The sequence below is a fragment of the Dipodomys merriami genome, unplaced genomic scaffold, assembly GCF_024711535.1.
Source record: "Dipodomys merriami isolate MVZ:Mamm:240054 unplaced genomic scaffold, mDipMer1.0.p SCAF_8, whole genome shotgun sequence".
In the NCBI taxonomy this organism is placed as follows: domain Eukaryota; kingdom Metazoa; phylum Chordata; class Mammalia; order Rodentia; family Heteromyidae; genus Dipodomys; species Dipodomys merriami.
In genome coordinates this window covers 49,918,456-49,944,829 of record NW_027206401.1, presented here as the reverse complement: position 1 = coordinate 49,944,829, position 26,374 = coordinate 49,918,456, and the positions used below count along the sequence as shown (strand labels likewise).

General features: G+C 42.2%; 1 protein-coding gene across 2 annotated transcripts in view; it reads left to right on the top strand.

The window, feature by feature from the left end:
• Positions 1–9,743: 9,743 nt before the first annotated feature.
• Positions 9,744–26,374, top strand: part of Znf292 (zinc finger protein 292) — a 74,009-nt gene continuing 57,378 nt past the window's right edge. For both annotated transcript variants that reach the window (XM_070010652.1, XM_070010651.1), the window contains exon 1: positions 9,744–9,939. In XM_070010652.1, coding sequence (XP_069866753.1) covers positions 9,772–9,939 — 168 coding nt within the window. In that variant the 5' untranslated portion in view covers positions 9,744–9,771. The remainder of the gene's footprint in view (positions 9,940–26,374) is intronic.

Sequence of the window (26,374 nt, the reverse complement as noted above, 5' to 3'; positions counted from 1 at the left end):
ACCATTTCTACCTTTTAAAAAAGGTCTTTTAGTGGGAAAAAACCCACAAATAATCTAGTCATCAGTGGTTATTCCTTATTTATACCATGGAATATCATGTGGCCATTAAAATAATGTTAATATGTAATAATTTCTAAGAAAATGTAAGGTTGGGGTGGGGATATGATTTAATGGTAAGACACTGGTCTAACAAGTATAAAATCCTGATTTGATACCTAGCACTGAAAAAACAAAATTAAGGTAGAGGATAGTCCAGATGAGCTGTTATTTAAGATTTAAGAAGGTCAGATGCAGGCTGGGAAGGTGGCTCAGTGGTTGAGTGCTTGCCTCACATGCATGAGGCCCTGGGTTTGATTCCTCAGCACTACATAAACAGAAAAAGCCAAAGTGGCACTGTGGCTCAAGTGGTAGAGTGCTAGCCTTGAGCCAAAGAAGCTCAAGGACAGTGCCCAGACCTTGAGCGCAAGCCCCACAACCAACAACAACAACAAGAAAAACCGATGGTATTATACTCAGAAATGTTTTTAAATCAATGTGTGTGTGTGTGTGTGTGTGTGTGTCTGTGTGTGTGTCTGTGTGTCTGTGTGTGTGTGCATGCATGTGCATGCAGGTACTATGGCTGAAACTCAGGGCCTCAAGCTCTCACATGAGTTTTCTGCTCAAGAAAGATGCTCTACCACTTAAGCCACACTTTTACTTTGGGCTTTTTGCTGGTTAATTTAAGATAAAAGCCTCAAGGACTTTCTTGCTTTGGCTGGCTTCAAACAGTAATCCTTAGATCTCAATCTGAATAGCCAGGATTATAGACTTGAGCCACCAGCAGCTGATGTGATTTTTATTTTTCATTTTGTCTCTTAACTGCTTGAAAACTTTACCACAAATATAAATTATACTTATAACATACTTCTACTCTCCCTTTTTTTATATATGCAAAATGAAAAATGACTTTCATTGTAGCAGACAAATACAGAATAGTTTTGTTTTCTGTGCTGGGGATCAGATAAAGCACAAAGAATATGTTCCTATCCTTACCAACTCTTTATGACAAGGTTAGATAGTAGTGAAATTCAAGCAGTTTTAAAGTAGTTTCTGTGCAGGGGTAGAGGTAGTGGAGTGGGTGTGAAGTAAGTGTATGTTCAGGCTTCTTTTTTTTAAAGTAAAATTGATGAAATGAGTTCAAGGGGAAGATTAAGGCAGAATTAGATAGCCAAAGGTCTAGAATAGTTTGGTCCACAAGAGATTGGAATGCAAGTTTCCAGAGCCAATCTCAGTGAATTAAATCAAATATTCTAGAGTTATGGTCTGATAATCTGCATATTGGTCAAATTGAGTACTTCTTATAGACATGGCAATTCAAGAAGCTGTGCCCTTCTGGCACTAATGGTTCATACCAGTAATCCAATTTACTCAAGAGGCTGAGGATTAAGCTTCAAAGCCAGCCAGAGCAGGAAAGACTGTTAAGACTCTTATCTCCAATTAACCAGCAAAAAGCAGTAAGAGGAGGATTGACTCAGGTGGTAGATTCCTAGCCTGGAGTAAAAAAAGTTCAGAGATAGCCTCCAGGCCATGAGTTCAGGCTTCAGGACCAGCACCAAAAAGAAACTCGAGTGTGAATGTAAAAATCTCTTGCAGAAATGAAATAAAACATCATCAATACTGTGACAACATAAAAAAGCAAAGGCAAAACTAAATCAGTCCTCAAGCACAGAATAAGCTAGATAGAAAGTTAGAGTCCATGCATTCACAGCTTATCTGTTATATGTAAGGCTTGAACATGTATCATATTTTTTTCTTTTTTTTTATGTGCTGGTTCAGGGGCTTGAACCCATGGCTTGTGTTTTGTACCCTGAACTCTGTACTCAAGGCTAGTGCTTCACCACTTGAGCCACAGCTCCACTTATGGTTGGTTTTTTTGTTTTTTTTTTGGGGGGGGGGGAGGGTGTTAATTGGAAATAAGAGTTTCACAGACTTTCTTGCCTGGTTGGCTTTGAATCATAATCATCAGATCCCAACATCATGAGTAGCTAGTATTACAGCATGAGCTACCAGCACCCAGCTCCTGTTTTCTTTTAATTCTAGTCGTTGAGCTCAATTTTTGTTTTTTGCACAGGATTGAAAACACAGTCTGTACATGTGAGTACAGAGTCTGTACATGTTAATGAACCTGCTCATGAGAAATATCCCTAGTTTTAGAATTTTTTTTTGGTCAGTACTGGTGTTGAACTCAGAACCTGGGCACAGTCCTTTAGCTCTGTTGCTCAAGACTGGTACTCTACTACTTCTGTACTACTTCACATCTTTTCTGCTCTGCTGATTAACTAGAGATTTAGAGTCGCAGGGACTTTCCTGCCTTAGCTGGCTTCAAACCATGATCCTAGGACTTCAACCCCCTGAGTAGCTAAGAATACAGATGTGAGCCACCAACTCCTATCTCTCTTATTTTTTAATAGATAATTTTGCTGATAAAACAGGATCTCTTAAAATATTTTAAAGGCAGCAGTAAAGTCTTTAAAGTTTAAAGGGCATAAATTCTCCCTATAGACTCTAGGATATTTTAAATAATGTTCAGTATAAATTGTTACATACAACTAGCAACTATAAACAATTGAACTTACTTCAGTGGACACATATTGATACTTATTGCTTTGCTACTTGCCAAAGGGTATTGCAGAATAAAAAACAAAATATGACTATCTCTACCCTCAAAGAGATTAGTCTCTGAGTAAGGCATATCTATAGAAAGAATAATAAAAAGTAAAAGACAATTTCCAGATAAAATTACAGTCAGAGCTGGGTGCCAGTGGCTCATGCATGTAATCTTAGCTACTCAAGAAGCTGAGATCTGAGGACAGGATGATGACTTTCCTTGGCAGACCTCTTACCTCTGATTAATCACCAAAAATCCAGAAGTGAAGCTAAGGCTCAAGTGGTAGGACACTAGTCTTGAGCCAAATAGCTCAGGGACAATGCCTAGGCCTTAAGTTCAAGCCCCAGGACCACTCTCTCTCTCCCTCTCCCTCTCTCTCTCTCTCTGTCTCTCTCTCTCTCTCTCTCTCTCTCTCTCATACACACACATACACACATTACTAATAAAATTATAGACTCTTTGGAGAATGATTGTATGAAGGAGGAATATATAAGGAAACAGAACAAATAAGTCATATCTACATTGGTTACAGATATTGAATCTAGATTTTATTTTGCCAGGGCAGATCAAGGAAAATGCCATAGAGCAACCTTGGTTGCAAAGGAACAAAAAAGGTTGAGGATTTAAGCAGAGGAACAGTAAGAGAATATTTCTGTAAAAATGTGATAGAGAGTATTTGTTGGGAATAATCCTTGTTCAATACATGAACAGACACTAAATACTCAGTGATTTAATTACTAGTTATTACATTGAAAAGTATGTGTATAAGATTCATGGAGCAAGTCACTGGTGTCTCACATCTGTAACCTACTACTCAGGAGGCTGAGATCTGAGGATCACAGTTCAAAGCCAGCCCTGTTAGAAAAATCCCAGAGAGACTCTTATCTCCAATTAACCACCAGAAAACTGGAAGTGGAGCTATGGCTCAAAGTGGTAGAATACTAGCCTTGGAAAAAGATCTGATAGCACAAGGACCCTAATTTCAAGTTCCACAACCACCACCACCACTAACAACAAAAGATTCATGGAAATCATGAATCCTAAAAAGTTGTAAAGTTGCTATCTAAAAGGGGATGAGAGTCCTATATATAATCCAAGTTTATTACAACAGCCTTGTATTTTAAAACTAAAATGCTATGTGAATAGTGATATTCAGATTTTTAACTAACATTAGATTTCTGATGAAGTAAATGATATACAATGATTAAAATTTAGAAATATAAGGCAACTCGGTTGTGTAATGCATGCTCCAGTTCAAGGCCCTGATTTCATTCCCACCACCACAATAAATAAATCAGAAGAATTAATAAGTGAAAGGTCTATGTTTTTCTCTTCACTTATTGGAGAAGGGCTAGGAACAAATTGTCAGATTTTCCATAGAGATTGTATACCACATTATCCTTTTTTTCTTTCTTTTTTCTTTTTTTCTTTTTTTGGCCAGTCCTGGGGCTTGAACTCAGGGCCTGGGCACTGTCCCTGAGCTTCTTTTGCTCAAGGATAGCACTCTGCCACTTGAGCCACAACTCCACTTCCAGCTTTTTCTGTATATGTGGTACTGAGACCCAGGGCTTCGTGCATACTAGGCAGGCACTCTACCACTAAGCCACATTCCCAAACAGCCCACAGAATTATTTTCATCTTGGTAAATTAGAAGTTTGGGGGCTGGGAATGTAGTTTACAGGTAGAGTGCTTGCCTAGCATTGTGCATGAAGCCCTGGATTTGATTCCTCAGTACCACATAAAGAGCAAAGGACAGAAGTGGCGCTGTGGCTCAAGTGGCAGAGTCCTATCCTTGAGCAAAAGAAGCGCAGGGACAGTGCCCAGGCCCTGAGTTCAAGCACCAAGACTGGCAGAAAAATCTCCAAAAGACTCTTATCTCCAATTAAGCACCAGAAAACTGGAAGTGGAGGTATGGCTCAAAGTGGTAGAACACTGGCTTTGGCAGATGAGCTCAGGGACAGAAATTTGAATAATTGAGGTTCTCATTAAAACATTTTCTTTTGATCCTCTGTGTGTGTGTATGTGTGTGTGTGTGTGTGTGTGTGTGTGTGTGTGTGTGTGTGTGTGTGTGTGTCTGTCTGTCTGTCTGTCTGTCTGTCTGTCTGTGAGTCTGGTTCTACTGGGACTGTCCTTTAGCTTTTGTGCTCAAGGCTGTCCCTCTATCTCTTGAGGTACCACAGCTCCACCTCAGGCTTTTCAGTGGTTAATTGGAGATAGGAATCTCACAGACTTTTCTGACTGGGTTGGCTTTGAACAATGATCTTCAGATCTCAGCTTCTGCAATAGCTAAGATTATAGACATGCACCGTAGGTGCCAGGCCTCATTTTGTATTTTGCTTTTCCTCATATGGAAAGCAAAAAACATTCAAATAAATTTTAAAGAATTGTCTCCTTGGCTGGGTATGTGGCTTAGTGGCAGAGTGCTTGCCTAGCATTCATGATGCCCTGGGTTCAATTCCTCAGTAACACATAAACAGAAAAGGCTGGAAGTGGCCCTGTGGCTCAAGTGGAAGAGTGCTAGCCTTGAGCAAAAGCAGCTCAGAGACAGTGCCCATGCCTTTAGTCTTGAATTCAAGCCCTAGGACGGGTAAAAAGAAAGAAAGAAAGGAAAAAGGAAAAAGAGAGAAATGTCTCCGTCATGATCTGTTCATATAAGTTTATATGCCAGACTTCTGGCAGGGCGAGGGAGAAATCCAAGGACTGAAAATCATCCTCTCAAATGTGAGCTTAGCGTTTGCCGTTTGGGGATCATTTCCACATGCAGCACAGCACCTGCTTTATGTTTTCAACACTGTGACTCCTCTGCTCTTCCTCTCAGGGAAAATGTCTTCCCTGGAAACGTGTTGTGTGTTTCTAACAGATGCAAATAGCGTTTCGTGAAGCTCCTGCTCCCTCAGAGTCCGTGGGCACGGCCGATTCCCAGACTCTCTCAGGGACTTTCTATTGGACCCAATTCCAGACTCCAGCCCTACGGTGCGGCGTGGGCCTGGCGGCCCGGCCCTTTAGAAGGAGGCAGACGGAGCGCGCCGGAGACGGAGCAGCAGTGTCCGCTGCGCGGCCTCAGCAGCATTCTGGCGCAGCCCCTCCAGCACCCAGCTAACGCCCTGGAGAGGCGCCTCAGTCGGTCGAGCTCGAGGGCCCCGGAGGCCTCTCTGTATCCAAGCCCGGAGCCACCGTCCAGCTGCGGGTTTGATCCGCAGCTGCAAAAGTCGAAGCTCCGACCGAACGCTGGGCGCCGGCGACGGGCGGACCCCGAGCGGGAGCAGGGCGAGATCTTCTTGGGCGCGGTTGCGGCCGGCTGGGGAGGTGCAGACAGGGGTACTGCAGCGGAATGGAGCGAGAGCCGGTGCCCGTTCCGGCTTCGGCTCCCCGGGGCCCAGGGTGACGCGCGCTCTCCTCTCTCTGCAGGGAGGGTTCTCGCTTTCCCCGGCCCGGCGGCCGGGCGCCTCGGGTCTGGAGACAGCAAGAGCTAATGGGGGCTTCTTGCCAGGATCGCTGCGTTCCTGGGGGCGCCCCTCTGGCTCTGCATTGCCTGCATGTAACCCGCACAACCCAGCTCCTTCCCTGTCCGTATTTCAAGAATCCCAGAAAGAGAAGGCATTCGGCGGCGGCGGCCCTGTGCAGCCCCGGAGTGCACGCGCGGCCCCGGAAGCGACGTCCACCCCCAGGGCCCCCAGCAGTACTGATCGCAGAGGTGGGGGAGCCTTCTCCATCTGCCTCCCAGATTTACACTGAAACCGAGTAAGAAGGCCTGTATGTTTATACCACGCCCATAACAGTCGCTCAGTGCTCAAAATGGGTGGTTTCTCTTTGTGAATGTGTACTTCCTTAGAGACTCGGAGCTCTTGGTCCTAGGGCCTATTTTTGCTTTATGGAACGGGTCTAGGATTTCCTCTAGGAACTCTGTGCGTGTGTGTGTGTGTGTGTGTGTGAGAGAGAGAGAGAGAGAGAGAGAGAGAGAGAGAGAAAGAGAGACAGAGAGAGACAGAGAGAGACAGAGACAGAGAGACAGAGAGAGACAGAGAGACAGAGACAGACAGACAGAGACAGAGAGACAGACAGAGACAGACACAGTTTAATACTTAAAAGAACAAGTGCACTCAGGCACACAGTCCTGTGTACTTGCTGTTACATCGTTTCTTTAGATAATGAGATTTCTGAAGTCTCCAAGATCGACTTGTGAAGGGATACGATTTCCAATTCTTTTCATTAAAAACAAAAGCTCGCACTTCTGTAGAGATTCCTAGGCCATCTAGTCTCACTAAATAGCCCCTTAGGCTATTTTAATGTTCAGAGACCACATTTTCATAAAAACGCTTGTCACAAGCTTATATTGGGATTGCAGGTCACCTTTCCCCCAACATTGTAAGAAGGGGTAGTTTTTATTCACTTCTAATTTTCCAAAACCAAATAGTACCTATGAATATTAAGTACTTCCTAAGTATTGATGGCTCTCATCCTCAGTCCTTACATTTCCAAGGAGCTCTACATATTTCTACATAAATGCAAAGAAGAAATAGTATAGGAAAAGAAAGTAGGGTCCACGGGCACTAACTGAAAGTGAAGGATATGGCTGTAGCAGTGATAAGAATCAATTTGATAACCAAGACTCCTTAGCTATACAATTATCATGGGCATGATGTGGAATGACCTACATATTTACATTTTCAGGTAATTCCCTGTCCCTCCCCCATTTCCTTAGCATCCTGCCTATCCAAGCCAGGGTTTAGCACCTTGCTTTATCACAGAGTTACAATTGTAGGCAATCCTTTAAAACAAAATTAGTCTTCTTTGGTATATTTCTCTGTAGATATTTATCTCCTCTCCATTTTCTTCCTTACTGTAGATTATGTGTAGTATACATCATTGCCAGGAAACTGGAAATGAGGTAACCTTTGATTACTTAAATGTCCTTAGTTTTCCTGGTGCGTTTGGTTAAACTCCTTTTTCATTTTGGATTTTTCACTGCAATTAAGATAACACTGAACATGTTTCATTTCAAACTTCATTGTATATTTAAATTACCTAAGAAGGGAAAATAAGTTGTAAATACTAAAAATCAATTGGGCACTGTTGGCTTACATGCTTCAAAGCCAGCCTGGGCAGGAGAGTCTATGAGATTTATCTCCAACTAACCACCAAAAAGCTGGAAGTAGAGCTGTGGTTCTCTTGGTACAGCATTAACCTTGAGCAAAAAAAGCTCAAGAACAGCACTCAGGCCCTGACTTTAAGCCCAAAAACAAAGACAAAATCACTAGCAGTTAAAGCTTAGGGTTTCTCACCAGGTTAAAAATTAAAAACAAAAATAAAAACAAAAAACCTTAATTGTTGCATTTCAGCTCTCAATGATACTGTTGTATCCCTTTTCTCAGCTTTTCAAACGTTCTCTAGCCTCTTGTACAAATAAGCATTTGAAGATTCTAACTTGTTAATTTGTAATGTAGTAACTGATAGTTTGTCCAAGGGCTTTGTGTCTGCTCACCATATACCACATTGCTTTTAAAACAGACAACCCACTAATTGTAAAAACATTCCTTCAGAATAGCATATTATGTGGGACATTTTCTACTAGAAAATTTTGGAACAGAATCCTGCACAATAGACTTTTTTTTCTTTTGACACACTATTTGTATGTGGCTTCCAATCCTGAATCCTTCTCTCAGTCTTTCTAGGGCTGTGATTTCAGGTGTGCACCATCTCTCCAGACAGAATTTTTTTTAAAAAAGATGTTTGTGTTAGAAGATATACTTCAGTCCAATTACAATAGTGGAAAGTCTAGATGCACCTACATCATTGTTTCTTTAATTCCTTTGCATCAAAAGAAAAATAGGCCCCTTGGTGCTAATATTAAGGTGCACCTACATCATTGTTTCTTTAATTCCTTTGCATCAAAAGAAAAATAGGCCCCTTGGTGCTAATATTAACAAAGATGTTTCGTTATGGGCTTTAGGACTTTTTTATGTACTAACTCTTCTATTCTTTTAATACCAGGTCTTCATTCCTTTCTGTTTAAATAAAATATGGTTCAGAATACCATCTCTACGTGTAGCACCAGGGAAGAGAATGCTATTTTTTATCATTTTTGACAACCTTGGGTGTTTTTTGTTTTTTGGCCTCAATTTACTCTTCCATTATGATTTAAGTAGAATGCTTATTGCTGTTTTTCTTTTTCTTTCTTTTTCGACCTACTTTCAAGAGCGTTCATACATGCTTTCAATGTGGGTGATGTCTGTGGTGAAGCAGATTGGCTGGTTATCATTTACTGTAGAAAAAAAAAATGTGGTTTTAAAAGGATCTGGTTACAGCGTTCCTAATTCCGTAGTCTGAATTCTTTTAAAACGACTTTCCACGCGTTTGCTCCATTCTGCACACCAAGGAGTAAACCTCGTTCAGTGACTTTCCTTTGTTGCCTCCTGCCCCTCTAGGGAAGGAGTTTCCAGGGGAGAGGCTGTCTCGGGCCTGAGAGCGGAGTCCAGTGGGACGAGGCCGGGGGGCCTCGGCGCTGGGTCCCTCCTCCCGGGGCCGTCAGTTCTGACAGCTCGTCCTCTAGCTCCGACTCACGTTCGCGGTCCGCGGATGGAGTTCACCGGCTCCCCTCGGCCCTCCTCTCGGGCCTGCTTACAGGCCCGTGGCAAATGCGGCCGTGGCCCCAGGCCACCCAGACTTGCCAGGGCACTGCCGCCGGAGGGCTCGGGGCGGCCGCGCCGGGGCGCCGGGCGCCGCCGAGGGCAGCCCCTCCCCAGGCTTTTTCCAGTCTCGGCCCCCACGTGACCGAGAACAGGCCTCCACGGGCCCGCCCCGCTTGGCCGCGGCTGCCCACTTCCCGCTGGGGTAAGTAACCCGCGGCTTCCCGCCCCGCCTCCACCCCGCCCTGCCCCCCCCCTTCCCCATCCCTGCGGCCTCCCCCGGGCCAGCACCTCCTGCGCGCTCGGCGCGCCACTGTCCCCGCCCTCCCCTCCCGCTCACACCCCCCCCCTCCCCGCGCCCCGCGCCCGCCCCCCCCCTCCCGCGGCCCTTTGTACGTGCTCGGCGGCGAGCGAGCGCGCCCGGCACGTGACCCCGCCGAACGTGGCATTGTGTTATCACGTGACCCAGGTGCGTACGCGACGGAGCGGGGTGTGAAGATGGCGGACGACGAGGCCGAGCAGGAGAGGTTGAGTGGCGGCCGTGGCGGCTGCGTCGTCGAGCTGCAGCGCCTGGGCGAGCGGCTCCAGGAGCTGGAGCGACAGCTGCGGGAGAGCCGGGTGCCGGCCGTGGAAGCGGCCACCGAGTACTGTCAGCAGCTTTGCCAGGTGAGGGCGCCGGGGTCCCCTCCCCCTTTCCCCAGCTTGGCGGGGGAACCGGGGCGCGCGGGCGCCCGGCGGCCGCGCGGGGGTCGCCGCCGCCGCCGCCTTCGGCCTCGTCGGCGCCGCCGCCCGGGCGCGGGAGCGGGGAGGACGAGGATGGCGCCTTTGTGTGGCCGCCGTGGTGGCGGTTGTTGTCGTCCGCAGCGCCGGGCTTCAAGGGGGGAAGGGAGTTGTGGTCAGGGCGGAAAATCCTCCCTCCCTTTCCCCTCCCAGAAGTCGGGGCTGCGCGGTCCCGGGGGCCACGGTGGAGATGGCGAGCCTGGGGAGAGGACGAGGGGAGGCCGGAGGCCGGGGCCTCTTCCTCTTCTTCTTCTTCTCCTCATTGTGCGCGGGGGATTACCCTGCCCCTGAGCCTCGGCTTCCCACTCCAGCGGGCCTCCGCCTCCACGGCTGGGGACTCCTTTGCCTGCTTCCAGCCGTCCCGCCCCCGGCGCGGTCCTCCCTGTGTCCCTCCCGGGCCTTTGTTGTTGGAGTTTCTCGCCCTGCCACTGAAGGGGTCTTTGTTGATGTTCCGTGGGGGCAGTCCCTGCCGACCCCTCCAAGCTGGACCAGGCGATGTGCAGAGGGGGGCGGAGGTTGTCCACGGCTGCCTTGGCTAGCTAGACGCGCCTCCACGGGAGAGGTAGACTTCCTCCATGGAGAGGAGCTGTCTCTCCATCCATTCGAAGAGGATCGCTTGTCTTCTGGGGGGGGCGGCTTGTCCAGAGTCGTTTCTTCCTTTGCCTTCCCGCTTGGAAGAGTAACGATTTCTACCCTTCTTTGCACCCTGTCCCCACCCCCACGTTTCTCGGAGTCATCCCAATTTGGTCTCTTGGCGAATTGTGAGAGGGTCTTTCCATCCTTTGCTTGACCAAGGACATTGCTTACCAGTAACTGCGTTCTAAGCAGGGTTTAGAATGTTGTGTTGTTTTTTTTTTAAACAGTCTTTGCTCTAGCGAGAACCCGGAATTTAGGCCCTCCAGTACGTTTGATATTCCATCAAGATTGCTTCTGGCTTTGATGAAGATCATAAATTCTCTAATTGAGGTGGGGGAGGGGGAATAAAACCAAACAATTTTCGCAGAGTTAACATTAAGAGTTAACTTGTGAACGTACCCAGTAATAGAGAATTTATTTTGGACGTGATGAACTTAAGGTTGGACAATGGGTGGACCAATTTAGCATGTTGTAGTAGGTTATGATTTCACTTAGGTTTTAGCCTCCAGATTCTGCAATCTCTTCATAAAAACAGGAATAATGGATCACATACAAAAGAATCTCCATTGCTGTGTATGCATTATTGTCAGGAATCGATTCATTATTTTAAGGAGAACTTGATGAGATCAAGCAGGGACTGCCTAGGTTCCCCCACTTTAAGGTAATGTAAGTCTGGAGGCAAAACTAAACGATCTGTCATTTCTTTGAATCTCTAAGCGTTAAAGAATTGTTGAAATTTGTAGATTTCTCTGCCTTGAAACTACCTGCTTACACTTACTTGGTTTTTAGATGTAAAGATTTAGGAAGTCTTTTATTTGCAAATAGATTCAGCATTTTTTTTGTTGTTGTTGTGCGACTAGAACTCGAACTCCATGTCTGATGCTTTTGCTCTTAGGCAGCTGCTCTTCCTCTACCACCTGAGCCACACCTCCAGTCCCACAGACTCGCCTTTTTAACAAGTGAAAAGTATAAAAAGTGTAGCTTTGCTGTTTATTCCCTTGATAGTGTCTACTAATGGCTTCAAGGCTAATTATTACAATTATTATATTTTTAACCAGCAGCATTTATACATGAGGTTAATAATTCTTGGAATATGGAATCTTTGAAGCTATGTGATACAAAATTATTACTTTCAGCTGGGCCTAGTTGCTCATATGTGTAATCTTAGCACCGCCCCCCTAGCTCTCCCCCCCACCCCCACCTCTTTGGTGGTACTGGGGGTTGAACTCAGGCCCTCATATTTAGAGGCACTCTACCACTTGAACTATGCCTTCAGCCCTTTTTAATGTTGGTTATCTGGGTAGGGTCTCTCTTTATGCCCTGGCCTACTTGAGCTATGATGCTCCTATGATGCCACTGTGCCTTTTGAACTCTTTGTGCAGGCTGGCCTCTTCTCAAGAGCCTCAGTCTCCTAATCTCTACCTCCTAAGTAGCCAAGATTATAGGCATGAACCACCTCTCCTGAATCCTAGTTACTCCTAAGGTTGAGATTGGAAGGATCATTGTTGGAGGTCAGCCCAAGCAAAAAGTTTACAAGACCCCTTCTCAACCAGTAAAAAACCTGGGTCTGGTATGTGATCTGTCATCCCAGCTGTGTAGGAAATGTAGATAGATTCATGGTCTCCCACATAAATCTGAGAGCCTATTTGAAAATTAAGGAAAGCAAAAAGAGTTGGGGACATGGCTCATATGGTAGAGCCAGCATTAGGTCCTGAGTTCAAACCCCAGTACTGCTTACCATTACATGTACGTGAATTTATCACTTTAAAGTTATTTTTAGTGAATAGAATGGTATTACAAAAATCAGAAAGTGATTGATTGTACCACACTTGAATTGCTTTTATTGACTAGTGCTGACAGAAAACATCAAACAAATGAAATGGATTTCAAGAATTACAATTCTTTTTTTTCTTTTTTTTTTTGTCAGTTGTGGGGCTTGAACTCTGGGCCTGGGCACTGTCCCTCAGCTCTTCAGCTCAAGGCTAGTTCTCTACCACTTGAGCCACAACAACATTTCTTTTTCTGCTTACGTGGTGCTGAGGAATCAAACCCAGGGCCTCATGCATGCAAGGCAAGCACTTAACCACTGAGCCACCTTCCCAGCCTTACAAATTATTTCTTGCACTTCAATTCCACAATAGACGTGCACTTAGATGTGATCTCTATTATTTGAAGTGGGTGTATTAGGTGTTTGATTCTCACGAGAATATATTTTTTAATAGTATATTTAGTGATCCTATCCAATGGGAGATAATGGAATATTATTGTACAATTGTATCTTAACTGGGTTTGTTTTTCTGTGGGGAGGGATTTTCCTTTTCTTTCTTTCTTTCTTTTTTTTTTTCCGTGGGTCATGGGACTTGAACTCTGGGCCTGGTCTCTTTCCATGCGCTCTTCAGCTCAAGGCAAGTGATCTACCACTTGAGCCACAGCACCACTTCTGGTTTTCTAGTGGTTTATTGGAAATAAGAGTCTCACGGAGTTTCTTGCCTGGGCTGGCTTTGAACTGTGATTCTCAGATCTCAGCCTCCTGAGTAGCTAGGATTACAAGCATGAGCCACTGGCACCCAGCTGGATTTTTCTTTTATATTGATGTTTGAACTCAGTGCCTTAATTTGCTAAGCAGGCACTCTACCATTTGAGCCATGCCTCTAGACCATTATGTAGAATTTTGATAGGAAGTGGAGCAAAGCAGTGGTTAGGTTATGTATATATAAGCTATATATATATGTATATATATATATATATATATATATGGTTTATTAGAGCGGTGTAAATATAGTGTTAAGAATACTGAGAGTCAGAAATTATTGGGTACTGGTGGCTCATGGTTATAACTGTAGCTACTCAGCAGACTGAGATCTGAGGATCATGGTTCAAAGCCAGCCCAAAATTCCATGAGACTCTTTTTTGTTGTTGTTGTTTTTGGTTGGTCGTGGGGCTTGTACTCTGGGCTTGGGTGCTGTCCCACGCTCTTCAGCTCAAGGCGAGCACTCTACCGCTTGAGCCACAGTGCCACTTCCGGTTTTGGTTTATTGGAGATCAGAGTCTCATGGACTTTCCTGCCCCGACTGGCTTTGAACCTCGATCCTAAGATCTCAGCCTCCTCAGTAGCTAGGATTACAGCTGTGAGCCACTGGCACCTGGCTCTGTGAGACTCTTATCTTCAATTAACCATCAGAAAACTGGAAGTGGCACTGTGGCTCAGAGCAGTAGAGTGCTAGCCTTGAGCTGAAGAGCTCAGGGACAGGGCCCAGACCCTGGCCCAGAGTTCAAGCCCCACAACTGACAAAAAAAGAAAAAGAAATTATTTCTTTTTCAACCTTGAGATTATCATTTAATTTTTTCTAAGTTTTTTCTATTGGGATATTGACATACTTCAAGAATGTCAAGATGAACAACCTTTTGTTAAGAGTTAATAGGCCTCATTGTTAATATTCTAACAAGGAAGATACTCAGTGCTTTTGCAGTCCTAACTTGCATTTAGTGAATTTAATTTTTTATTTTTTATTGATAGAAAACACATAGTTATGGGCACAGTATGTTATTTAGTACCTGTGTATATTATGCAATGATTGAGCCATGGTAATTGGCACCTTAAAACATTGATTATCTTTGTGGTGAGACCATTCCTTGTTTAGCTATTTTGAGATATATGTAACATTATTGCTAACTGTGTTACCCTTCTTTGTAATAGGACATCTTATTCCTTTCATTTGATTGTAACTATATTATTGACAAGTCTCCTTTGATTTTTCTTCCCTTTCCAAGTCACTTGTAATAACCTTTCTTATTCCTTCTATGAATGAAGGCATTTGTTTTCCTGTGCCTAGCTGATTTCACTGAATATGTCCTCCAGTTCTGTCCGTATTGGCATAAATAACAGAATGCATCCTTTTTAATGACTAAATGATATTCCATTGTGTGTTTGAAGTATTATTATTATTTTTTTTTTGTCATTCGTGGGGGTTTGAACTCTGGGCCTGGGCACTGTTCCTCAGCTCAAGGCCAGGGCTCTCTACCACTTGAGCCACAGTGCCACTGCTGGTTTTTTGGTGGTTAATTTGAAATAAGAGTCTCATGGACTTTCCTGCCTGGGCTGGCTTTGAACCATGATCCTCAGATCTCAGCTTCCTGAGTAGCTAGGATTACAGGCCATGAGCCAACCGTGCCTGGGTGAAGTATTATTTTTTTTGTCAGTTGATAGATACAGATAACATAATTTAATTGTATATCTTGGTTATTATGAATAGTGTCACATGAAATATATAAAACTGCAGTTCTTTTGGCTATATATTGAGTGGTAGGATTGTTGGATCATATGGTAGTTGTTTTGTCTTTTTGATAATATTACTAACTGAAGGGAAGGGACACTCTTCTTTGTGGGGTTCTCCCCCATTTCTGAGATGGAGATTGTATACTCTTAAGCACTACTCTACCACTAAGATGACAACTCTAGCATTGATTTGCATTTTTCTGATGTGTTAGTGCAGTTGAGAAACTTTTGAGATACAAAAGTATTTCATATACATTTTGGCCATTTATAGAGCTTCTGAGAAAATTCTATTGAAGTCTTTTTGTCTTTTTTTTTTTTTTTTTTTTGTCAGTGGTCATGGGTCTTGAACTCTGGGCCTGGGTGCTGTCCCTTAGCCCTTCAGCTCAAGGTTAGCACCCTACCACTTGAGCCACAGTGCCAATCTGATTTTCTGGTAGTTAATTGGAGATAAGAGTCTCACGGACATTCCTGCCCAGGTTGGCTTTGAACTGCAATCCTCAGATCTCAGCCTCCTGAGAAGCTAGGATTACAGGCGTGAGCCACCAGCTGCCCGGCTTTGCCCATTTTTTTAAAACTTAAATTTAAGTTGTGTTTCTTAGATAGTCTGGATATTAACCCCTTGTTAGATATATAGATTGTAAACATTTTCTTCTGGTCAGTATATTGTCTGTTTGCCTTCCTTTTTCTATGTTATGCAGAACTCTATAATAAAGAACCTTTTTTAATTTGCTGTAATTGATCAATCCCATTTTCTATCCAAAAAGTCCTTGTCCAGTTCAATGTTTTATGCTGTTTTCCCTGTTTTCTTTTTTTTTTGGGGGGGGGGGTCCGGTCATGGGGCCTGAACTCTGGGCCTGGGCGCTGTCCCTCAACTCTTCAGCTCAGGGCTAGCGCTCTACCACTTGAGCCACAGTGCCACTTCCAGCTTTTTTCTTTTGCTTATGTGGTGCTGAGGAATCGAACCCAGGGCCTCAGGCATGCAAGGCAAGTTCTCTACCACTGAGCTATCTTCCCAGCCCTCCCTGTTTTCTTGTAGGCTTGTAGAGTTAGGTTTTATATTTAAATCTTCAATACCTTTTATATAATATATATAATATGATGAAAGAAGTCCAGTTTCATTTCTCTACATGTGGTTATCTATTTTTTCCATTTTTTAAAGAGATTTTCCTTCCACAGTGTATATTCTTCCTACCTAGGTATCAGTTGAATATAATTGTATGAATTAAAAATGAGTTTGTTTGTATTTTGAATTTTTACCTTAATAAAAGGTGTGTTGGAGGATATAGTGAAATCCACAAATACAGAAATTATTTGAGCCTTAATTTATAGGTTTTCTTTAATTATGTAGGATGAAAAATAACATTTCTTGAGTTCAGAGAAATAGAATAGAAAGGCAAATGTTTTTCTTATTGTTAACAACTTGTTTTGCTCCTCATTTTGGGTTCCTTCCTGGAAACAAGTTCCACTGTTCGTTATTTAAATAAGCATTTGTAGTAAGGCTGTAGAAACTGCTTAGTGAAAGAGTTCTGGCCTAGCATGTACTAGCCCTACCATGCATCCTTAGTGCACATGCATGGGCGCACACATACAAAATTAAAACTTAAGTGTAAAGGATAGATAAAACATGTCTATGAGAGTAATAAATCTTAAATATCCTATCTTTTGAAAGTTAGCATTTATATGGATAATATACATTTACACTTTCTTAAAATTTACTTATAATTTGATTATAGGATACCCAGAAATCACTTCTTGCACTTATTTGCTTTAGAGTCATTACTATATTTATTATATGTAAAAAGTGGTTATAGTTGGAGCCTCTTGGACTATTATGTGGGGCCAGTAATTACTGACACAGTACTTTGGTTGAGTACCTATTTATTTTCTTTTTCTTTTTTTTTCTTTGCCAATCCTGGGGCTTAAGCTTAGACCCTGGGCACTGTCCCTGAGCTTCTTTTTTACTCAAGGCTAGCACTCCACCACTTGAGCCACAGTGTCACTTCTAGCGTTTTCTGTTTATGTGGTACTGAGGAATCGAACCCAGAGCTTCATGCATGCTAGGCGAGTACTCTACCACTAAGCCACATTCCCAGCTCAACTACCTACTATTTTTGAGCCAAGCAGATGAACCACAATTTTTGGCTTCAAGTAACTTGCCATGTCTAAATAAATAATTTAGATAAATGGATAAATAATTTTAGGAAAAATATGAATTAGATTGTTTATATCAGAGATGAATATGGCAAAGAAAAGTTATTTATTTGGAAATTTAAACAGAAATATTCCAACAGCAGAATTGTTCCTGCAGGATTTTAGATAATCATTCATTGAAAAGAATTAAACAGTCATTTGTTAGGATGTCATGTTTATGACATCTATAATACTAGGTAAAGTGACTGTAAATGTTTTGTTTTTTGGTCAGTTCAAGGCTAGCACTCTACCACTTGAGCCACAATGCCAGTTCCGGTTTTCTGAGTGGTTTATTGGAGATAAGAATAACGGACTTTCCTGCCCAGGCTGGCTTTGAACTGTGATGCTGAGATCCCAGCCTCTTGAGTAGCTAGGAGTACAGGCTCTGTTGATGCTTAAAATGAACCCTAGGATCTTCTGCATGCTAAGCAAGTGTTCTACCACTGAACTACACCTAAAGTACAGCTTACATTTTAATTAGTTGAATTGCATTTATGGAAATATGTTGTAGAAATATGTATGTTATATATAAATATAAATATATAAGTATGTGTGTATATATATATATATGTATGTATGCACATGGCTTATAATTTCTCAGTTCATATAACCAGTGCTTCTCAATTGGCATCCAATTCTCTTTTATGGAGAAATTTACATTATGCTATAGCTATGGATAGTGGCTCTTAGCACCCATGGACAGTCCTGCCCATGGAAATTTATCTTCCTGCCTAAATACAGTACCCCTTTGAAAAACACTATAAACCAAAAAGAAAGTAGTATATTAAGAAATTATTTTCTAGTTGTTGCATTCTTATATTAGGGTAACTAAGCTCCAGAAATAGTTTGGAACAGGTCCAAGTAAAAGCTCTTAAAACTTAAATATACTGAACATGAGAAGAAACTTTTTGCTTTCTTAGCAGAATTCCAGTCTCTGTGTGTGTGTGTGTGTGTGTGTGTGTGTGTGTGCGCGCGCGCGCACACACACACACATGCCATTCCTGGGATTTGAACTCAGGGCCAGGGCGCTATCCCTTAGCTTTGTTACTCAAGGCTAGCATTTTACCACTGAGCCAAAACTATTTCTACCTCCCTTTTCCCTCCAAGGGGGCCTGAGGGTGTTCTCCCTGAGCTCTACTACTACTTGAGCCACAGCACCACTTCTGACTTTTTCTGTGATTAATTGGCTGGCTTTGAACTGCGATCCTCAGATCTCAGCTTCCTGAGTAGCTAGGTTTTACGGCGGGTGTAAGCCAGTAATACTGGCTGTAGACAGTTATTATTATTATGCTGCTACTGCTTTTGAGGCTTGAACTCAGGGCCTGGACATTGTCCTTGAGCTTTTTTGCCCAAGGGTAGTGCCCTACCACTTGAACCACAGCTCCATACCTAACTTTTTGCTGGTAACTTGGAGATAAGAGGCTCACCAACTTTCTTGCCTGGCCTGGCTCTGAATCGCAATCCCCAGATATCCACAAGCATGAGCCATCAGCACCCAACAACCAATTATGTTAACTGCTGTTTAAAACAACTTGCAGGCCAGGAGTGTAGGTCAGCTTAGCATGCACTAGTTCTGGATTCAGCCTCAACAACACAAAAACAATGAACCAGTCAACAACAACAACAAAAATTATTTTACTAGGTTTAATAAAGGTGGGTATTTAGGGAGAAAAAGCCAATTTTGTGAATAGTATAATTTCAATAAAGAGTTCAAAATAAGCCTTGGGGGTATGGTCACAGTGCAAGAGCATGTGCCTAGCAAGTGCAAGATCCTGAGTTCAGACCCTATTACCATACACACACGCTTCAAAATAGGTAATAAGCACTTCAGACTAGTATACCTGAAAAGATTGAAAATTTGAATGGACATTTGTTACCTTTACTAAAAAATTCAGCATATTTAATTGTTTTGACTAACCCAAGGATATAAGCCAGATGGTACCAGCACTAGGGAGACTTCAGGCAGTTAGCGAATCCCAAGACTTCGTGGACTATATGGTGAGATCCTGTCTCCACAAAAATAAGCAGTCTTTCTCCCCTTTTGCCCTCCCCCCCCAAGAAAAATCAGCTGAACAAAAACCCAAAGCCAAGGATTTTGCCTTTTGATATAATTGACAGCCTGTCTTTTAGATATTACAGGAGATGTAAGATAAAGGAGTCTCCAGTGGGATATAAATTAATAAGGTAAGATTTAAATAGCACTTCATGAAGACAATTGAAGAGATGACAAAGGTAGTAGTATATCATTAGCTTATGAGCTAGTTTTGCTTTATTTTTAAGCTTTTCATTGAAAATGTAGTTAGTTATATGCCAATGGTATATATACAATTATAGCACCTGGGGTCGAGGGAGGAGAGTGAGCTATAATACTTAAGTACACTCAAATATTTACAAAATAATAATACCAAAATTACCTAGTGATGTATTTCTGATGTTAAGCCAAAGGATGACTATACACAGACATAGTTTTTTTAAAAAAAGGGACGGGGGAGGGAAAATGGGAGAAAAATGAGGGAAGGGGGGTAACAAGTTCAACAAGAACTGTACTCACAGCCAGATGCTGGTGGCTCACACCTGTAATAGCTACTCAGGAGGCTGAGATCTGAGAATTGGGGTTCAAAGTCAGCGGGGGGAGGAAAGTCCATGAGACTCTTATCTCCAATAAACCACTAGAAAACAGAAGTGGTGCTGTGTCTCAAAGCTGAATTGCTGAGGGATAGCGCCCAAGCCCTGAGTTCAAGCCCCAGGACTGACAAAAAAAAAAAAATACACTCACCACCTTACTTATGTAATTGTAACCCTTCTATACATCACCTTGACAATAAAATTAAAATATACTCAAAGAAAGGGCATACAATGAAAACTTATTTATCTCCACGTCTTAGACCTCAAGTCTTTTGTAAGGCAATTCATGAATAGGTTTTTCTGCATCTTGAAGAAATAACTTGTTCCTCCTTTAAAAAAAAATGATTGATGGCAAGATACTCTACACTGCATTTTGCTTTGCTGTCTTGGGGTACTGGAGAAGTCAAATCCAGGGCCTTGAATAATAGGTAAGCTGTATCCCTACCTCCATCTTGTTTACTTTTTTAACCTAAAAATGTACTTCTAAGATCATTTCATAGCTGCTTAGGTAACTGCATGATAATTGTAGTCTGTAGCTATGTCTAGTAAGTTAATTACTGTTGGATATTTAGGAGAATGAGCTAATTTTTAAGAATTTTAATTTCAAGGCTGGGAAGGTGGCTCAGTGGTAGAGCGCTTGCCTTGCATGCATGAGGCCCTGGGTTCGATTCCTCAGCACCACATAAGCAAAAAGAAAAAAGCCGGAAGTGGCGCTGTGGCTCAAGTGGTAGAGTGCTAGCCTTGAACTGAAGAGCTGAGGGACAGCGCCCAGGCCCAGAGTTCAGGCCCCACGACCGGACCCAAAAATAAAAAGAATTTTAATTTCAAGAATTCAAAATAGTTATTATTGAGGAGTTAAGATTTGAACTAGATTTCATTACCTTATTAAACATTGATAGTGCCTTCTTGTAATAAGAAATAAATAAAACTGTTGAGTGCTACGCAATTTTCAGATTATGTTTGTTTGGTTTTGTGTTTCTGTCCTGGGTCTTGAACTTGGAGCCTGGGTGTTGTCCTTGAGCTCTTTTGCTCAAAGCTAGCACTCTACTACTTGAGCTTTAGCTCCACATTCTGCTTTTTGGTGGTTAGAGACAGGACTCTCACAGTCTTTCTTGTCCATACTGGCTTCAAACCATGATCTTCAGATCTAAGCTTGGTGAGTAGCTAGGATTACACGTGTGAGCCTGTAATTACAAGTGGATCTTGGCTTCACATTATATTTTAGTAATATAAATCTGTTGGTTTATATTGTAGAATTTGTTACTGGTTTTTATTCCAACATCTCTTCATATTTGTTTCATTAGTTTGATTCAAGTTGATTTTTTTGTGTATCCATATTTTGTTTAGATTTAGTAATGGGGGGAAATGTTTGAAGCTAGACTTTTTTTTAATATTAGAGGCTATCTGAATTTGTAGGACACATTAAATCAGAAGAAAAGATGACTTGCTTGTTAATTAGTGATAATTACTTTAGGTATTGAGGGAATAATAAGTCATTTAAACTTTAAAAGTTTAGATAATGCTCATGGGAAATATTTTCTAAAATGTTGATAATTAGTATGATTGCATACTAGAAATATTAAATTCCACTTTCCAGAGTATGCTTATGCCAGTTTTAACAAAGGCTAAATTTCACCACGCTTTGCTTGACTACAAAACTTAGTAACTTAAAAGTCTCTTGGTGGGAGATGAGGGGTCTGGTGCTGGTGGCTCATACCTATAATCCTTGCCTTTCAGGAGGCTGAGATCTAAAAAGTTTTGAAGCTTCTACTGACAGACAAGTCTCAGCTGGAACTGAGTAGTAGAGAATCAGCCATGATTGAAAAAGCCGACTGAGTGCATGTAGCCCCACTGCTAGCACTTAAAGAAACATAGGATATGGGTACTAGTGGCTCACGCCTATTATCCTAGCTACTCAGGAGAGTAGCTGAGATCTGAGGACTGCAGGCAGGAAAGTTCTTAGAATCTTATCTCCAGATAGCCACCAGAAAATTGGAAGTAGAACTGTGGCTCAGAGCGGTAGAGCACTAGCCGGGTGCTGGTGGCTCACGCCTGTAATCCTAGCTACTCAGGAGGCTGAGATCTGAGGATTGCAGTTCAGAGCCAGCCCAGGCAGGAAAGTCCGTAAGACTCTTACCAATTAACCACCAGAAAACCAGAAGTGATGCTATGGCTCAAGTGGTAGAGTGTTAGCCCTGAGCTAGCAGGGACAGCACCCAGGCCTTGAGTTCAGGCCCTATGGCCAACAAAAGAGAAAGAAGCATAAAGGTAGAGGTGTGGTTCAAATGGTAGAGTGCATGCCTCCAAGCAAGTCCCTGAGTTCAAACCTCAGTACTACAGGTACACTGTACCTGTACACATATCTACAGGTACACTGGCACATTGGAGGCTGAATGATCTTCCTTACCTGTGTGTTGTTAGGGGAATTGGGCAACAGCACTCAGTTGGGCTATTTGTCATTCTTCAGTTAGGCTATTTGTCACTCTTATCTTTGTCCTTTATTTAGGTAGCCAGAGTTTCTTTCTTTCAGCAGGAAGAGTGTAAATCCCATTTGCCCTGGTGCTTTCCTTTGTAAGCCATTCACATTATTAATGGCTACCATAAGTTGCATAGTCAAACCTAGTCTCTGTGGGGAAGACCATTTATTCCCCACTGTAATTCTGGACACTTTTATAAACATATTTACATTTTCCCTCAAGAGTATTACTTTATTTCTTGACCCCTCTCACTTTTCTCTTAGATTGGCAAAGCTATTTCTGTTCCTGCTTTCTAATCTTAGTCTTTTTTTTTTTTTTTTTGCCAGTCCTGTGGCTTGAATTCAGAGCCCTGGTTCTGTCCCTGAGCCTCTCTGTGCTCAAGGCTACCACTTGAGCCACAGCACCACTTCTGGCTTTTTCTATTTATGTGGTACTGAGGAATTGAACCTAGGACTTCATGCATGGTAGGCAAGCACTCTACCACTAAGCCACATTCCCAGCCCTAATCTCAGTCTTTAAAAGAGGGAAAAATGACCTATCCCAACACTATGACTTTGAAAAATTTTTGGAATGACCTCTTTATTTTACCATAGTTCTTGACCTTAATATTAAATCTGGTCTGAATTTTGTGATTAGTTTTCAGTCTAATAATAGCACCTATTAGTCCTAGTCTTGGGGCTTCTTTTTTTCTGAACTGATGTGAATTTGCTTTTAACTTTGATTTGGTTTGTAAAATTTCCTAAAGTCTTTGTCTTCCTACCTCAGTGGCAGCTTCTTTGAAACTTAATTTAGAGAATTGGATTTTATAATAATAATAATCCATTAAGGGTGCTTTTTCCAGCATGAGGCAAGTTTCCATTGATGAATATGGATATGCCAGTAGATTGCTGGCATTATAATTCAGAGCTTTCCTTTGTCCAAAAGACAAAAACAAACACTTAAATGTAGAATTGAGTGGCTGGAAATGAGAAATATAGGATTACATAGTTACTAAGAATATGAATTATGAGCTAGGTGCCAGTGGCTTATGCCTGTAATCCTAGCTACTCAGGAGGCTGAGCTCTCAGGATCGTGGTTCAAAGCCAGCCTGGGCAGTAACGTCCTTGAGACACTCTTATCTCTAGTTAACCACCAGAAAACCGGAAGTGGTACTGTGGCTTAAGTGGTAGAGTGCTAGCCTTGATCTGAAGAGCTGAGGGACAGTGCCCAGGGCCATAGTTCAAGACCCACAACCGTTCAAAAAAAAAAAAAGATAGATAGATAGATAGATAGATAGATAGATAGATAGATAGATAGATAGATAGATAGATAGATAACTATGGTTTGTATCCCAACTTCATTACTTCTGGTGGGATGTCAGGATTGTTTTGCTTTGTTTTGCCTCTCTTCTCATGTAAGTCCTGAAGTTAAAATTACATCTACTTTAAAGCTATAAAGCTTGCTGGGCTCTGGTAGCTCATGCCTATAATCCAATCTACTCCAGAGGTTGAGACCTAAGGATCTCTGTTCAAAACCAGTACAAGACAGGTGAGACTTTATTCCAGTTAACCACCAAAAGGCCAGAAGTGGAGCTATGGTGACGTGATGAAAGTGATGGAAATGATGAAGTGATGGAACTATAGTTATGGCTCAAGTAATAGAACTCTACCCTTAAGCACAAAAAGCCCAGGGACTGCACCCAGGCCCTGAGCTCAAGCCCCAGGACCAGCACATATAAACAAAATATCCCAAACAACTATAAAGCACAACTGAGCTCTTTGCTTATTACACTGAAATTAGAGTAAATATTAGCAACTAATGCAGTTATGAGGAGCTCATGTGAGATTTCCCTTCATAAAAGAACATTAATCATAGTGAAATAGTTTCTTGTCTGAATAGTGCTTTTTCAAGTAAGAAAGACAGGGACAGAGGCAGAAGATAGAGAGCAGAAGGCAGAGACAGATTTGGGGTAAATACTTGTTATCCCTGCATTTGCAGAAATAAGGAGAATCTTTTTTTTTGGGGGGGGGGTCCGGTCGTGGGGCCTGAACTCTGGGCCTGGGCACTGTCCCTCAGCTCTTCAGCTCAAGGCTAGCGCTCTACCACTTGAGCCACAGCACCACTTCCGGCTCTTTTCTTTTTGCTTATGTGGTGCTGAGGAATTGAACCCAGGGCCTCATGCATGCAAGGCAAGCGCTCTACCACTGAGCCACCTTCCCAGCCCCAACAAGGAGAATCTTGAGTGTATGGCTAGATTGAGTTACATAATTAAGTTCCAGGTTAGACTGGGAAATATAGCAAGATCATTCTCATAGACTCAAACAGAAAAACCACCCTATCAAAGTCTTGTCTAATACCTTAAACTCTTCAGGTGGACAAATACTGATCTAAAACTTTATAGTAATGCTGGCAGAAATTCTGGAGTTCAAGCATAATTCTCTTCCTAAACAGGTGTTTATTCTCCTTAAGTTTCTCTGTCCTCCTACCTCCTTTTCTGTGTTCTACCAAAGATAACAAATGTTTACTGTCTTATAAAAGCCTACTCAAGACTTTCATATATTTTCATATATTTTAAAGATATATTTGTGCTATTTTCTTACACAATAAACTACACTAAATGTTTACTTTTTGGTATCTAAGGCTTTATGTCTGAAAGCATGATACTGCTGGTATGTATAGAGTAAATATAGACATGGTGCTTTATCAGGGGAATAGCAAAAATTAGATAATAGTGAAATTTATGCATAAATAGTTCCACAAAAAATACTCTCTGCTATTATTGAAGACTTTAGGCAGGCTAATACATTTCCTCATGCTTTTTTTAAAAGCTTTTTTAATTTTTAATTTTTTGCTTGAACTCAGGTCCTGGGCACTGTCCTGGAGCAGCTTTTGCTCAAGACTAGCACTCTACCACTTGAGCCACAGCACCACTTCCAGCTTTTTCCATTTATGTGATACTGAGGAATGGAACCCCAGGGCTTCATGAATGCTAGGCCAGCATTCTACCACTAAGCCACATTCCCAGCCCCTCCTCATCTTTTTATCTCCAGGTTTCATTGTCTTTCTTTGGAAGAAATGGTGTTCAGTTTCCTAGTGGGTCTTTTTTTTTTGTCGGTTGTGGGACTTGAACTCGGCCTGGGCACTGTCCCTCAGCTCTTCAGCTGAAGGCTAGCTCTCTTACTACTTGAGCCACAGTGCCACTTCAGGCTTTTTTTTGTTTATGTGGTACTAAGGAATCCAACCCAGGGCCTTATGCATGCGAGGCAAGCACTCTACCACTGAGCCACCTTCCCAGCCCCATACTTTTTTTTTATTGTCAAGGTGATATACAGAGGGCTTACAGTTACATAAGTAAGGTAATAAGTACATTTCTTGTCAAACTTGTTAGCCTTTCCCTCATTTTTCTCCTTTCCCTTCCCCTACTCCCTCACCCCCCCAAGTTGTACAGATCATTTTCAGCATATTGTCTTGTGTATATCGTTGTTGTGTTGGTTTTCCCCTTGTTTTTTTGTCTCACCATTCTGTTGTTCCCCTTCCCTTTCCTAATTCAAATAAACATGTACTATACCAGGGTACCAGAAGCAAATACAGTGACAACAGGGAATATACCATAGGGGGAAGAACATACAAAGGAAACCAAAAAAAAATCACATAGTACATTAAAAATAACAACAAAGAAAAACCTCTTGTGTCACTTAGCATCATCTTATATGGTCACATGTGCATAGCTATTGAGCTATTCTGCTTGTTACTTGTTAATCACTTCCAACCTTTCTACTTTCCTGTATCTTCTTTCTATTACTCTTGTCTTTAGGTAACATGCATATGTCTCCTCTTTTTACTTGAGTGAGTATCTTCAGATCTCACCCTCCTCTGTCTCCTTTTGTTCACATTTGTTGAAACTTCTATCCTGAAGAAAGTTTTAACTCTTTTCTAATTTTCATTGCCAGATTTCTTGGAAAGGTACAACATATATTTATTGCCTATTTCTTTATCTTCCACTGCCTCTTGAATTCCGCTATTCACCACTATAAAGAAAACAGTATATTTAAGAGTTTGTTTTAAACCAAGTGTCAGTTGCTCTCACTTATAACCCTAACTACTCAGGAGGCTGAGATCTGAGGCTCACAGTTCAAAG